We start from the raw sequence: 17,196 nt of genomic DNA on the forward strand, positions 1-17,196 counted from the left end.
CTATTACAGGATCAGTTATGCAAAGCGGACATTACCCAGTCAATTCATAACTTTATTAGAGATCATGAATGTGATACCACTTCTCCTGCAATCCAGTGGGAATCACTGAAATGTGTATTAAGGGGCATTTTGATCTCACATGGTACCCGCCTGAAAAAAGAAAGAGCCATTGAAATAACGCAGTTATCTAACCAGATTGCCTCACTAGAAAGCAAACACAAACGGGACTCATCTCCTACAACCTACGCACAACTCTCTACAACCAGACATAAATTACTAGAGGTATTAGACCAGAAATCCAGGGGCTTAAGAGAACATCTCAAAAGCCGCTTTTATCAACTGGGCAATAGAAGTGGGAAGCTTCTTGCAAGGGCCCTCCATCCCCGCTCCATGAATACTTACATCCCTTTCATAAAAGACCCAGGAAGTGATGGTCATTTGCATAGCAACCAGGACATTTTAGCAGGCTTCCGCACATACTACAAGGCGCTTTATGATATTAGGGGACAATCGGGACACATAGCGACATATGGGACTCAAGATGATGTTAAAGCTTACCTGAAATCCCATAATCTCCCTTCCATCTCAAATGATACCTTACTGGAGCTGGAAGAGGACTTCTCCCTGGAGGAGGTCAATGCGGTAGTCTCAGATTTGAAGTCAGGGAAAAGCCCAGGTCCAGACGGGTTCTCAGCGGGTTTCTATAAACAATTTTCAGAACTTCTAAATCCTCTGTTCCTATCGGTCTGTAGATATATATCTGCGGGGGGTGCGTTCCCTCCCCAGGCGTTGATGGCCCACATCACAGTTATACCAAAACCAGGGAAGGACGCATCTCTTTGCTGCAACTATAGACCGATCTCGCTCATAAATCTAGATATCAAGCTTTATTCTAAAATGATATCAAATAGGTTACGAGACCTTCTTCCCAGACTGGTAAATCCAGACCAGGTGGGTTTCGTGCCCAGAAGAGAAGCCAGGGACAACACCCTGAGGACCATCTCCCTGATTGACGGCGCAAGACGTCACGGGATCCCCATGTGCATCCTGTCGGTAGATGCAGAGAAGGCGTTTGACAGGGTGCACTGGGGTTTCATGTTTCAGGTCCTTAAAAATATAGGGTTGGGAGAGCACATGATGAACAGAGTTACAGCACTCTACTCTTCGCCCACAGCACAAATCAAAATAAATGGCTCCCTCTCAGATTCCTTTACAATATGTAATGGAACAAGACAAGGGTGCCCCCTTTCCCCATTATTATATATTCTGACCATGGAACATCTGGCGGTGGGCATTGAGGAGCAATATATCAATTAAAGGGGTTACATTTCACAAACAGGACCATAAATTAGCTTTATTCGCAGATGATCTGCTCCTGTACGTTACCTCTCCACTCATTAGTCTACCCAACATAATGGCTGAATTGCGGAGGTTCGGATCTCTGAGTAATTTTAAAATAAATACTCATAAATACGAAATACTGAATATATCTCTTCCTCCAATGCTGGTGACTCAGCTCAAAGCCTCTCTCCCCTTCAAATGGCAGGTGGATTCATTGACATACCTAGGAATTAAACTGACGGCAGATCCCCTTGACCTCTTTAAATCAAATCACCGCCACATTTCCAGGAAGTTAGAATTAGACCTCAATAACTGGAACAAACTCCAGCTTTCATGGTTTGGGAGGATAAATGCGATCAAAATGGACCTGTTACCGAAGCTGCTTTATTACTTCCAAACCATCCCCTTAGTATTGCCGGCCTCTTTTTTCTCACGTCTGAAATCTAGCATAACCAAATTTGTCTGGGCACATAAACGCCCACGTATTTCCCACAAAATATTGAGTAGATCAAGGGATATGGGAGGAACTGGACTCCCTAATCTCCTTTTGTATAGCTACGCCTCTTTAGGGACGTGCGTTCTGGATCTATTTAACTCAGGTGAAACGAAAAGATGGGTGGAAGCCGAAAGCGCGCAATCTGATGTTGATCTGAAGGTAGTTATTTGGACCAGAGCACCACCCAGCTCCAGCTCTATCACAGTACCCTTTATCACAAAGCAATTGCGGAATTTTATGTCCCGAGGTAATAAATATCTTGACTTGTCCTCCATTCCAGGCCCATTGACACCGGTCCATAGTAATTCAGATTTTCAGGCGGGTTTCCATAGATCAACATTCCTCCATAAAAGGAAGAGTGACCATCCTATTATTCGTGACTTTATCTCAGACACAGGTATTAAACCCCTAGATAATTACTCTTCAGATATCAACAAATCTCAAGATATGTGGTTCTTCTTCGAACAGCTGAAAAGTTTTATAGTGTCTATGGCTAGGAGGGTAGACATCTATAGGGCACTCACACCCTTTGAGGCCCTTTGCCTAGCGAAGGATCCTCCAGGCCATACCATTTCGACCTTGTATGACTTGTTTCTCAGATGCAGAGGTGCGAGGGACGGCTTGCCTGGGTACTTTGGGAAATGGGAGAGAGAGTGGGGGAGGTCATTCTCGGCTGAGGAGCGGACCAAAATCCTTCTCTTTATTGGTAAAACTTCGCTGAATGTGATATCACAGGAGAGGTGCTACAAGATCCTATCTAGGTGGTATAGGTGTCCTGTGAGTATCCATGCTGCCTTTCCATCAGCCTCTGATGTGTGCTGGAGATGCCAAAAGGAGAGGGGAACCCTCACTCATATCTGGTGGTCATGTCCCCCGGTGAGATCATTCTGGGAGAGCATTTTCCAGTTACTCAATAAACTTTCCTTGAGGCAGATCCGGCCCACAAAAGAGTTAGCTCTCCTGTCCCTCGGGAATGTTTCTGCTTCAGGGTTTAGGAAAGGTTTATTAAGACATTTTTTAACAGCTGCCAGAAACCTAATTCCAAGATATTGGAAGCAAACTAGAATCCCATCACGGGATGAATTCATAGCAGAGTGCAACGAGATCTTCAGGATGGAGACCTTGATAGGTCAGACACTCGGCAACAAGGACAAAGTTGATGCTACGTGGGCCCCGTGGATCATGTTCAGGGACTCACCGGATATGGGTCTATGGATTCACGGGGGGGCAGGTATGTAGGTAATTTTCCATTCTCTTATTTCTGTACCTAGAAGGTTAGCCTTGAAAATGTGGTTTTGATGTAGGAGGGCGCGTCCACTCGGGTGGGAACTCTTTGTACCCTTCCCCTTTCATCTTACTTTCCCACGTTTCTGTTGTCTTTACTGTCTCTAAATTCTTCTTCCACCTCCTCTTCTTTATCTCTTTTTTTTTCAACTTGTTCTTCCTATTTCAAACACATACGAATTGTACTTGTTATTTTTGGTCGCCAGTGGCGCAGGTGTAGTCAAAGAACTGTTGTGTTTTTAGCAGCTAGCTTGGATATATACCCTCTGCCTGCGCGCTGTGCAATTGTTTGATTATCTTCTTCTATTCTAATAAACTTTGATTTGAACAAAAATCATATAAAGTGATTTTCTGGATTTTTTAAATTCTGTCTGGCACAGTTGAAGTATACCTACAATAAAAATTACAGACCTCTCCATCCTTTGTAAGGGGAAAGATGTAAAATCGGCAGTGTATCAAATACTTATTTTCCCCAATGTATACAAACTAAATCTTTTATTGAGATACAAAACTACACAACAAAATAAAAATGAAAAAGTTAATTCTAAAAGCAAGGAAAAATTAAAAGGAAGGGGAGGTCAATGAGTAACACATAATGAAAATAAGATGACAATCCCAAGGGTAGCCAACAGATATCATTATTCCTAATAGCATTCTCCTAACAGTGATGTATAGGCATATATATTGTAGGGTTTCAGCTCTCTGGTAGCCACTTGGATATGCATTTGGGTTTTTATATCAAAATAGCTGAAAGTTTATATTCCATAATAAACTTTACAGCTCCAAAATGAAAACAGTTTTCTCCAGCACAAATGAATAACATGAACCGTCCTTTCTTCAGGCACAATGAAACTATCTTAATGTTGCAGCCTGAACAATCTCGATATCCTAAGAAGTAGCAGCTCAAGCACACCACTTTGAGCTAACTTAGCTGCTGCTATTAGGCCTGTAAGCCTCGGGTTGGATTATGGGAACGACCTTTCCCACCTAGACTCTTCTAGTTATTCCTAAATCCTGGACCCAAAAATCCAGTCAAATTAACCCTCTCTGTAACCTATTGGTAATGGTACAGACTACGTTACCAAGGCCAACCACCCTTGGTGGCACATATTTGCCATCCAGGACTTTACCTCCTTCTCCTTACAATATATTTTATATCCACAAAGTTAGTTGCAATGCAATTTTTCAAGTAATATATATAAAGATTTGGTTTAATGTAATTCAAATAAAATAAAAAAAGGGAAAAACTAAATATGCATTATAAGCTGACATACCCAAATAATATCAATAGACTGTGTCATCACTTCAGATGCCGACAAGCATTTTGCATTTCATTTGTGGGTCTTAAGTACTTTGTAGAGTGCCTTTGATTGTTTTAAACTGCTGCAAATATGATGCATAGCTAAACACCAGCCTATAACAGTATTCCATGAGACGTTTAGTCCATTGCTTATGGTCAATGGCCTCCAATTCACAATATTCTTACTTTTGCAGAGGAGTGGTCCAAAAATTTAAAGGGTTGTTGCCACAATCACATTTTTCATAAACCACAGAATCGGTTTATCTATTTTTAATATACAAACCAAGCTAAAACAGCAGTTTTCTTTCTTTTACCTTGGTGTCTTTTCTTAGTCTTATTCTTCCCCTTTGTGCATCAATGGTAGCTTCAGACAGCTGATTGCACAGCAAGATGTACTGGCAGGAGGCACTTAGGTTTCTATTTGAACAGTAAGGGGTATACAAATAATAATAATAATTTTATTCATTTATATAGCGCTATTTATTCCACAGCGCTTTACATACATTGGTAATACTGTCCCCATTGGGGCTCACAATCTAGAGTCCCTGTCTGTATGTCTTTGGAGTGTGGGAGGAAACCGGAGTACCTGGAGGAAACCCACGCAAACACGGGGAGTACATACAAACTCCTTGCAGATGGTGTCCTTAGTGGGATTTGAACCCAGGACCCCAGCACTGCAAGACTGCAGTGCTAACCACTGGCCACCGTGCAGCAGAAGGTTCTAATGCCTGAACTCAAAGATATATAGTTAGGTCCAGAAATATTTGGACAGTGACACAAGTTTGGTTATTTTAGCTGTTTACAAAAACATGTTCAGAAATACAATTATATATATAATATGGGCTGAAAGTGCACACTCCCAGCTGCAATATGAGAGTTTTCACATCCAAATCGGAGAAAGGGTTTAGGAATCATAGCTCTGTAATGCATAGCCTCCTCTTTTTCAAGGGACCAAAAATAATTGGACAAGGGACTCTAAGGGCTGCAATTAACTCTGAAGGCGTCTCCCTCGTTAACCTGTAATTAATGAAGTAGTTAAAAGGTCTGGGGTTGATTACAGGTGTGTGGTTTTGCATTTGGAAGCTGTTGCTGTGACCAGACAACATGCGGTCTAAGGAACTCTCAATTGAGGTGAAGCAGAACATCCTGAGGCTGAAAAAAAAGAAAAAATCCATCAGAGAGATAGCAGACATGCTTGGAGTAGCAAAATCAACAGTCGGGTACATTCTGAGAAAAAAGGAATTGACTGGTGAGCTTGGGAACTCAAAAAGGCCTGGGTGTCCACAGATGACAACAGTGGTGGATGATCGCCGCATACTTTCTTTGGTGAAGAAGAACCCGTTCACAACATCAACTGAAGTCCAGAACACTCTCAGTGAAGTATGTGTATCTGTCTCTAAGTCAACAGTAAAGAGAAGACTCCATGAAAGTAAATACAAAGGGTTCACATCTAGATGCAAACCATTCATCAATTCCAAAAATAGACAGGCCAGAGTTAAATTTGCTGAAAAACACCTCATGAAGCCAGCTCAGTTCTGGAAAAGTATTCTATGGACAGATGAGACAAAGATCAACCTGTACCAGAATGATGGGAAGAAAAAAGTTTGGAGAAGAAAGGGAATGGCACATGATCCAAGGCACACCACATCCTCTGTAAAACATGGTGGAGGCAACGTGATGGCATGGGCATGCATGGCTTTCAATGGCACTGGGTCACTTGTGTTTATTGATGACAAAACAGCAGACAAGAGTAGCCAGATGAATTCTGAAGTGGTCCGGGATATACTTTCAGCCCAGATTCAGCCAAATGCCGCAAAGTTGATCGGACGGCGCTTCATAGTACAGATGGACAATGACCCCAAGCATACAGCCAAATGCGGCTGTAAAGGCCTGGCAAAGCATTAAGAAGGAGGAAACCCAGCGTTTGGTGATGTCCATGGGTTCCAGACTTAAGGCAGTGATTGCCTCCAAAGGATTCGCAACAAAATATTGAAAATAAAAATATTTTGTTTGGGTTTAGTTTATTTGTCCAATTACTTTTGACCTCCTAAAATGTGGAGTGTTTGTAAAGAAATGTGTACAATTCCTACAATTTCTATCAGATATTTTTGTTCAAACCTTCAAATTAAACGTTACAATCTGCACTTGAATTCTGTTGTCGAGATTTCATTTCAAATCCAATGTGGTGGCATGCAGAGCCCAACTCGCGAAAATTGTTTCACTGTCCAAATATTTCTGGACCTAACTGTACACCTCTACTGTAGCAAAAGCACAAAAAGCTTCAATATGCCCAAAACTATAATAATAAACCACAATAGTTTTGAGATTGTATTCTGTTGAGCCATAACTCAATACTGTTACTTTTCAGACGTGCAGATTCAGATTGTTATGCCGTTACCAGCATTCCTGCACTCTCCTATCAGTTACTCCTAACAGGCATGCCGTCACACTCAACATCCTGGCTGCTCAGTGGTAGCTCTTGTGTCCCCGGTCCCTGCCGTCAGCTCCTAGGGCTTGCGCACGTCACACAGATCTCAAGGGAGCACACTTAGGCCATGCGCGTACCTATTCTTATAGGGCCAGTGTGCCTTAACCTGGAAGTGCCTCTCAGCCTATGACTAAAAAGCACTAGATATTTAAGGCACCCTCCCCATACGGGAGGTGCCTAGGCAATGTGGTATATACTTAGATATGCGTTGCTAGTTGTTCAGGTCTCTTCCGGCTTGCTGTGGTTTTGCTGTGTGTTCTAACACCTATCTATATCCTAGTACTCACTGAACCTGCTGCATGTGCTGTACCATCTGTGACTGTTGTACCACCTGTACCTGCTGCACCTATCAGCTGTATTTACTACTCCTGCTGTATCTGGCGACCCTACATCTCAGCCGGTTCCAGCAATCTAGCCTGCATCAGCCATCTTGGTTGACCTTGACTACTACAAAGACTGTTGGTGTCCATACCGTCCACTACTGGGGCCAGCTGTCGCAGTACCATGTCTCCCTGAGTAGCACCTGCTGGCTACCAGCAGCCAAACTCAACCTCTCCATCAAAGGCTCTGGTGTTAACCCGAAAAGCACTTAGTTACGCTCCTCAGCTGAACCGATGCTGCGGCCCAGTGGTGCTTGCCACTACTGCTTGCACCCGGAAGCATAACAGTTTGCTCTGGCCATGGTTCCCACTAGCTCCAGTAGTCCTCAGCTCGCAAGCCTGCAGCAACAGTCTATTGACACCCGCTTACAAACATTGACACCAACGTACCCACCAGATCCTTTTCCAGGTGACGTTGCCATGCCAGCAGCAAAGCTCCAGACTCCAGTCCTCGTTTGTCTGCTCCTCCACAGTTTGACGACGACGACCCCAAGCTTTATCAATGGAAAAAAGAAGGGGAGGGAAAAAATGCTAAAGTATAAGTGAATATTGGCTGCAGATGTAACAAGTTAATAACATCACATACCAATACAGAGTGTTTTATCAGAAGGACTGGTTTGTCACATATATTTTTTACTTTTTAATAAAGTTTGATACTTGCCCTGCAATTAGTATAGGAATGTTTACAATATTATATTATGCAAAAATAAAAAAAATCATTATTCTTGGCAGGTGACTGTATCAGAAGCTCAGAGGAAAATGAGATATATTCAAGTTTTAAAGCAGATGATCAAGGCATCACACAAGATACATGTGAAGTGCATGAAATTATATCAGATATACCATCGTGTATTCACAGAGATCTGTCTTCTAATCGTTTTCAACAGATTCCATCTTCTGATTCATTACAGACTATTAAGAGAAATAACAGAAGTGATATTGAACATGAAATACCTCACCAAGGGGAGAATCCATTTGCTTGTTTACATTGTGGAGAATGTTACATGGATATATCAAATCTTTTTAAACATGAGAAAAGTCACACAGAGGCAAAGGAATTTTCACATTCAGAATGTGGGAACCCTTTTACATGGACATCAAATCTTTTTGAGCAACAAGAAACTAACACAATAGAAAATCCATGTTCTGAATGTGTGAAATGTTTTACCGCTAGCTCAAAACTTGTTATACATCAGAGAATTCACAAGGGAAAGAAGCCATATTCCTGTTCTGAATGTGGGAAATATTTTACAGAGAAATCAAATCTTGCTATACATGAGAGAAGTCACACTGGGGAGAAGCCGTTCTCATGTTCAGAATGTGGAGCATGTTTTAACCGTCAATCGAATCTTGTAAGACACGAGAAAAGTCACACTGGGGAGAAGCCATATTCATGTTCAGAATGTGAGAAATGTTTCAAACAGAGGTCAGATCTTGTTACCCATCAGAGAATTCACACAGGGGAGAAGCCATACTCATGCACAGAATGTGGCAAATGTTTTAGTCAAAAATCACATCTTTTTACACATCATAGAGGTCACACAGGGGAGAAGCCATATTCATGCATAGAGTGTGGGAAATGTTTTTCTCGGAAATCAAATCTTATTGCCCATAATAAAACTCACACAGGAGAGAAGCCATTTTCATGCTTAGAATGTGGGAAACGTTTTTCTCGAAAATCAAATCTTGGTGACCATCAAAAAATTCACACAGGAGAAAAGTCATTTTCATGTTCAGAATGCGGGGAATGTTTTAAACAGAAGTCAGATCTTGCTACACATCAAAATACTCACACAATGACAACTTATTCAGTTGTGTAAATGTTTTACAATTAGACTTGTTACTAGAGATGAGTGAATTGGTGGAATACAAATTAAATTTCTGGCAAATTTTTAGCAATTCACTGAACACTGCAAATTTTACAAAGTTGCAATTTGCTTTGTGGAATATAATGGAAACCACCTTTTGTCATCCCCTGAGGAAGTCGAAACTCGGCAATAGGCGTGGAAATACCTTTATTCCCCATAGGGAAATAGGTTGCCCACTACTTTTACATTGATGGCCTATGCATAGAATAGGTCATCAATGTCTGATCGGCCAGGGTCCGACACCCCGTCAATCAGCTGCTTTCAGTGGTGCCAGGAGCTCGAAATGCTCAGTTCCGAAGTTGCCCTGTCAACTCATAGCAGCCGAAGCCAGGTACTGCACATCCGCCTCCCATTCAAAAGAATAGGAGGCAGATGTGCAGTACCCATCCACAGCCACTATCAGTTGATGGAGCAGATCCAGAACTGAGCATTTCCGGCTGACTGCTACCGACACCGATAACAACTGATTGGCAGAGATGCGGCATGTCGGACCCCGGCCGATCAGAAATTGATGACCTATCCTAAGGATTGGCCATCAGTGTTAAAGTAGTGGATAACCTCTTTAATCCTCTACATCTCTTCCTTAACTGGTATTTATTTAATGGGTAAATACAGTTAGGTCAAGGAATATTTGAACAATGACAGGTTTTGGCATTTTAGCTGTTTACCAAAACATACTCAAAATACAGTTGCATAATCAATATGAGCTTAAAGTGTTGACTCTCAGCCTTAAGTTGAAGGTATTCACATCCTAATTGGATTAAGGGTTCCGAAATTACAGATTTTTAATATGTAGCTGCCTCTTAAGGCCCAGTCACACACAACGACTTACCAGCGATCCCAAAAACGATGCGACCTGATGGGGATTGCTGGTAAGTCGCTGGGAGGTCACTGGTCAGATGTCACACAGTCAGACCTTACCAACGATGCAGGAACGATACAGGTCGCAGTAGCGACCTGTATAACCATCTCAGCAGTCAGTGTGACCCTGTCACACAGTATCAAACACAGCGATATGTCCTGGCCAGCAGGACATCGCCTTTGAAGAAAATGGCCTGGACCATTCTGCAACGACTAGCGATCTCACAGCAGGGGCCTGATCGCTGGTAGGTGTAACACATAACGAGATCGCTAACGGGATCGCTACTGCGTCACAAAAACCGTGACACAGCAGCAATCTCACTAGCGATCTCGTTATGTGTGACGGTACCTTTAGGCGTCTGGAATTCCTGGCGTATAATGAAGAAGTCTTAGCCTATATTGAAGAGCCTCAGCTTAAACTTGAAGGTATTCACATGCTAATTAGAGTAAAGGGTAAGGAATTACAGCTCTTTAACACTAGAAGTCCCAGAGAGGGATCATTTAATATTTCTACCTTTGGAACCCAGAGACAGGTGGAATGACCTGAAGGATTTTAGCTAACTTCCTATAATCACCGTCTTTTGTTCTGTAATTAAGGCCATTACTGTCGCACCACAAGAGGTTGTTGATTTCCATTGAGTTTAGCCATTTAGTTTCTAGTTAGTTCTATTCAGTTTATTGTATGTCATTTGACCCTCTTTCGGGACTTCAGGGGGAGCTCGAAATTTCTGGGACTTCTAGTGTTAATATCTAGTGGTCTCTTTTTTAAGAGACCAAAAGTAACTGAACAATTATCTCAAAAGCTCTTTAATAAGCTGTATGGGCTATTCTTTGGTTAATCCATCAACCATTAAGCAGGTAAAAGGTCTGGAGCGGATTCCAGGTGGGACATTTGCATTTGAAAGCTGTTGCTGTGAACCCATAGCTTACGGTGAAAGCAATTCTCTGCGGAAGAGAAACAAACCTTTATTGGTCTGGAAAAAAAAAGAAGAAATCCATCAGATAAAATAGAAATGGTAGGATTGGCCAAATCAAAAGTTTGGTACATTTTGCAAAATAGAGAGCACACTGACCGCAAAGAAGTGGAATATTCTGCAATGGCTGTGTCATCACTAGACCGCAATCCCATCGAGCTGCATTTCTTATGCTTAAGACAAAACTGTATCAAAGCTGTTTTTAAGTAAAAAAAAAACAAAATAGTAGAACGCAGAGGTTAATTCTGTCACTGTCCAAAGATTTCTCGACCTAACTGTATTTAACATTATTATTATTGGCACCGTTCATGTGATTTTTGATGCTGTGACGTTTTTTCATTAGCGATTTATTTTTTGTATTTTTACTGTAGTTTCAGGTGGTTTATTTTATGGTTATCTACTGACAGTTCATATGGATGGGTCTATTAATAGTCCCATTATTTGAGCCTAGACTGTTATTTCTATTGTGGCACATTGTTTTCTCCAGGTTTTTTATTGGTTTTAAATTGTATGTATTTGGTGCTTTCCATATGTTTCAATTTTAATAAAAATATTTATTTTAATTTTTTGTGGGATGAGCCTATTTAAGCATAGTTTCTATTTTTCTTATTGTCATGGATTTTATTTTTACTATGCAATGTGCACTACCCATTATTTCGATGCCAATTTCATTAGATTATTTGTTTTATTAGTTAAATTTGATGCTCGTACACTCCACACCAATACTGCAGCCTGTTAAAGATGCAGAGTTTTTTAGGCATGCCATGTTCCTAGCATTTTTTTTGTCAGTTCTTTTTGCAAAAGGGAGGAAATGTGGTTGACAACAGTGACAAAAGTTAATTCTAGGAAAGTGATGGGCGATCCCGATCTGTAAAGATCGGGGATCATACTGATCACATAGCGATCGTGTACACAATCCCGATCACGAGCTTTCCTGGGAAGCTTGTGTTACAGATCGGGTCCAGATCGCCTCCAGGGGCTGTAAAAAAAAAAAGCATATTATTAAAAAACATTGTCATTATACTTATAGGTCCTGCAACGCTTCCTGCAGACTCCCGGGCGCTTCTGCTTCCGAGTCCGATCATCACTGTGCCGCCGGTAACCAGCACTGACTTAAAGGACCTTCAATGACGTCATAGCATGTGACCAGTCTGGTGTGAATGTTGATTGGCTTACAGACTGGTCACATGACTATGACGTCATCGAAGGTCCTGGTAACTGAATTTTCATTGTCACTGTGCGGGTGTCGCATCACAGCGCACAATCTCCCCACAGGAGCGGTCAGCTGCATGTATTTCTATGCAGCTGAGGCGCTCCTGTCCGGAGATTGTCAGGCCGTGTGGGGTGATGCAATGCGAGATGCAAGTGCAATCATATTTTCACTGTCAGCTCTACTACATCGCTCTGTACAGTTGGATACAGCGCTCAACAGTTTACCGTACAGTACAGTACAGAGATGCTCGGGCGAGTACCGGCGAGCATGCTCACCCATCCCAGTACAGGTCCTTGCATGACGTCATTACCATGTCTGTAGCCATTGAGGTAATTCAAAATTCACACCTGACTGGTCACATGTTATGACGTCACGGAAGGTCCTTTCAGTCAACGGTGGTTACCAGGAGAGTACAGCGATGATTGGACTCGGAAGCAGAAGTGACTGGGAGACAGAGTCTGCAGGACGCGTCCCTGTTAAAAATATACTCTTAAATGTATTTTTCTTCAAATACGTAAAAGCGCATGAAAGAAAGAACTTCAAAATGTAAAAAATAAATGTATTTTATCTATTTAAAATGGTTGCCAGGGTTCAGTTACAGAAAGATAAAATAATATACTTCATTAGCTTACGTAAAAGTTCAATTAGTCCATACTGATCAATAGAAAATCTTCATCCATCTCTCCTTGGATTCTGAATGGTAAGGCAGGGGTGATATACCGTAGGCTTGACAGCATGTGTTCATTTTGCAGCCTGGAAGGCTTCTGGGACAGTAGGCGACGTGCAGGAGCAGGAGTAGCCCCCTCCATCGTGTGTTATATGACAACTGTTCAAACCATATAGGGAAATTACTGCTGGACGCATGTCACATGGTGTAATCTCTAGAAGCTTCCAGATGGTATATATATATATATCCTTCCCTGTCAGCACTTATGTATATTCAATATGGATATCTTAATATTTATTCCTTATAAGAACTTTATCAATAAACTATGCCCTCCAACATAAACAGAACTGTGAACATATATGTCCTACTATAAAATATTTGATAACTAGATGTATTAATTTTAATGTTTTTACAATTCCCCCTTGAAGCGGGTGAATTATTAATTATTATTATTAATGAAACCCCGAAAATTAATTAATACATCATTAAAATAACAAATCTTCTTTCCTTATTTGGCGATAATGGATTAATATCAATAATAATGATCAATAATAATCAATTTGCATTATTCATGTTGTAAGTTCAATAATATAATAATGTGGATTCATGTTATGGTAGGCTGTGACTGATTAATCATATAAAAATATATAATTATGGGGGGTGTGGCTTGACATGGCCGAGTGAGGACGTGCATCATTCCAGCTCCACAGCACTTTCAGCACAATCCACCGGCATCAGACTATTAGAATGGGCAAGACTGGCATCAAGCGATCCAGGGCTCGCTCCTCTACCCGCCCGGGGCCACAGAGGACCGACAACATCATTCCCTATCTGTCAGGAGCGAGGAGCCTGTCAGCCGAGGCTCCCATGCGGCCTGCTCAGGAGATGGAGCCGGGGGACGCGGCTGATATCCACGCGGCGGGGGAGACAGGAACCTGCCACCATCCGGAGCCAGCCGAGGCCACCGAGGAGGGGGGTGAGTGCCGGGATGCCCCGGGAGAAGCCCTGATCCCAGATCCTGGGGGACGCCGCACGGGGGAACCGCCATCACAAGATGGCCGACGGAGCCAGCAGAAGGCCGCACTGCCAGAGGGATCCCAGCAGGGAGAAGCACCAGGCGGCTCCTGCGGGGGGGAGGGAGACCCACGCAAAGTGCTGCTTACCCAGACAGCTCCGATCTGTGACCATATCTCCGCTGGGTCACAGTGTGGAGGAAGCATTGGAGGGCTAAATGAGGCCTATATAAATGCACAAGAGGATATACAAGCCGACAAAAGTCTCCCCTCCCCCCAGCCCACAGAGAACACAGAGGTGCCAGCGTGGGCACTGCCGGGGGGGACCCCCACCTTCAGCAACTCACCTCAGTGGTCGTCGGGCTCTTCCTGGGCAGACAGCCCCCCCCGGGGCCCACATATGCTACCAGAAACACTGCACTATCTGGCTTCGCTGGGCCCTAACCTACACCAGCCTGCTCCCCAGCAAACAGCGCTTGTGTCCTTGAGGGAGGGACCCCACATGTCCAGTGCACCACAATGGACTTTCTATACAAATCCGTGTGGCCCTTACCAGATGCGACCCCCCCCTGGCCCCTCCAATGGCCCCGGTGGGAGATGATAGGCCGGCCTCTTTGGCGGATCTCCGCACGCTTCTTCAGGCAATACCTACTAAAAATGATATAATGGCCTTGGCAAACCAGGTGGTGGCGGAGTGCAAGCAGGAATTTGCACAATTCCGATCAGACCTTTCATCTCTCACCTCCAGAGTGGATGATCTCTCTTCCGCCCAAGATTCTAATACTGCTTCCATACAAGTGCTGCAAACCAAATTACAAGACCAATCCAAGCAATTGTTTTCCTTACAACAAAATATTGATGATCTAGAAAATCGAAACAGAAGAAATAATCTCCGTGTAAGGGGCCTGCCCGAATCCATCGCTCCAGCGGACATTCCCTTTGTTTTGGTCTCCATTTTCAACAACCTCCTCAAGCGCCCACCGGGAACCAGAATTGAGCTTGATAGAGCCCATAGGGCGCTTCATCCCATAGATCCAGAGGACCCCAGACCAAGGGACATTGTGTGCCGCGTCCACTTCTATGGACTTAAAGAAGTCATCCTGCAGGCGGCCAGAAAGAAATCCAGCCTTGCCCATAATGGGAAGCCGATAAGGATCTTACCGGACTTATCCAGACATACCCTGGCCCAAAGAGCGGCCCTTAAACCCCTGCTGGACTCCCTGAAAGAGAGGGGGATCCAGTTCCGGTGGGGCTTTCCCTTTTCCTTGTCGGTCCGCAGAGGTTCTATAAATCATGTCCTGCGTTCCCCGGAGGACTTACCAGCATTTTTGTCCAGACTGGACTTGCCAACTATGACTCTCCCCCTCTGGCCCGACACGTTGCTTCGTTCCTGGCACCCGGGGAGGAGCTCTGGGCCACCCAAGAATCCAACAGCCCGTGTGCAGTCTACGGGCCTGCTGCAGAGGGTGGCTCGGCCTGGAGAGAGGAGGAACCCGTGCCCGGGTCCCCAGAGGTCACGAGACCAGACCTGAGCAGACTACTTGTGTCCAACAGAAGGGTGACTGGTGTCTTGGGTTCCTCCTAGTGAGCCCAACCACCCTACACCTGGGAGGATGATTATAGGGGGAGGGACGACCTGAGACCCCCTATGTGGCCCTTGTTCGATTAAGGTTCCCTCTCTTAGGTTATTTGCCCAGAAGTTCAAGTATTAATTGCCTACTCGGATGCCGGTGTTTCATATAGTATCATCCGTTTATTAGTGCTTACTGGTTTTTTCCTTTACAGGAGCTGTTCTCATGTTATGCCTTGCCATTTTCTCCCCCACATAGGTCGGGAACCTCTGCCCTGCCGGTTGGTGCTGGGCATGCTCCCAAGGTGCGCAATTGAGCGCCTTAAGCTAAGCGCAGAGACTGTCCCTCTGCTTGTTTGTGTTTTCTCTGTTTTCTCATCTCTTGTTCCTTTTCTGCCTTCTCTTTCTTCTGCTCGCTCTAGCCACGGACACCCTCCGCTGAGGTCGCGACCCAGTTTATATACGAGTGCAGAATCCCGATTACGTCATAAATGGCAAATTTGAACATCGCCTCCTTCAACGTGAAAGGTTTCAACAAGCCGGAGAAAAGGGCACAGATTCTGTACCACCTCCACAAACGTAAGATACACATAGCTTGTTTTCAGGAAACCCACTTTAAGACCAACCATTCCCCTAAGATTAAAAACAAATATTACCCTACTTGGTTTTTCGCCAATAATCCAGAGTCACGTTCAAAGGGGGTGGCAATTGCAGTGCATAGATCGCTGCCCCATCAAATCCTGGACCTCAAAATAGATGAGGGTGCCCGCTACATTATCATGCCATTGTCCCTGGGTGACCATATTTTTACGGTTATTAACGCATACGCCCCTAACCAAGGTCAGAACCTGTTTGTCACCGGCCTGGTGGATACCGCCCTGCCTTTGGTGAGAGGTACGGTACTTTTGTGTGGGGTTCTGAATGTGACATTGGACCCGGCGCTAGATAATTCTAAGGGTAAATCCAGTCTCTCCTATACATTTATCAAGCGGATTAAGAGGTCATTACTACATCTACAAGTGTTCGATGCGTGGCGAATACAACACCCCTCAGAGAGGGACTACAGTTTTTATTCACACCCACAGGATTCTTACAGCCGTCTAGACTACATCCTGGTTCAGCATGTTGCGCTGTCCTGGCTCTCATTCACGGGGATCGGAAACATCCTGTGGTCAGATCATGCCCCGGTGTTTTGCTCCATGCGTGTCCCCTCCTTGTCGAGGATGATGGGTTTGTGGCGGCTGAACGAATCCCTGCTCCTGGATGAGCCCTGTGCCTCAGATATACGTGCTTCTATTTCCAATGTTAGGGTTGATCACATGTCGGACACTACAGCACCCTCTTTCAAGTGGGAGGTCCTTAAATGCGTCCTAAGGGGTGTATTAATTAAACATGGTGCGAGGATTAAAAGACTGAGAGCCCAGGCTATAAAAGAAGCCCTACAGAAGGTCGCAAACTTAGTACTTCTTCACAAGCGGGCACTGAGTGCTCCCACTTTGAGGGCGCTTCTGGGGGCGCGACTGGAGGTTAAGAAACTGATGGACTCAGCATACAGCCACATTATCCAACTAGGTAAAAGTCGATTTTATGAATTCGGGGACAAACCAGGTAGAATGTTAGCCAATGCGATACGGGCCAAAAAAGCGACATCTCTTATTTCCTGTGTTAAAAATTCCCTGGATAAGTTGGTGCACACTACACCCGATATCGCTGGCGCCTTCCACAACTATTATTCTAAGCT

The 17,196-nt window shown here is 43.8% G+C and overlaps 1 protein-coding gene across 1 annotated transcript in view; it reads left to right on the top strand.

Annotated features, from left to right (window-relative positions):
* The window catches only part of LOC142312158 (uncharacterized), a 193,832-nt gene that overhangs the window by 24,824 nt on the left and 151,812 nt on the right, over positions 1 to 17,196 (top strand). The window contains exon 6 of the mRNA XM_075351060.1: positions 8,022 to 9,051. Within this exon, the coding sequence (XP_075207175.1) occupies positions 8,022 to 9,051 (1,030 nt within the window). The remainder of the gene's footprint in view (positions 1 to 8,021; positions 9,052 to 17,196) is intronic.

The sequence above is a fragment of the Anomaloglossus baeobatrachus genome, chromosome 5, assembly GCF_048569485.1.
Source record: "Anomaloglossus baeobatrachus isolate aAnoBae1 chromosome 5, aAnoBae1.hap1, whole genome shotgun sequence".
Taxonomy (NCBI): Eukaryota; Metazoa; Chordata; class Amphibia; order Anura; family Aromobatidae; genus Anomaloglossus; species Anomaloglossus baeobatrachus.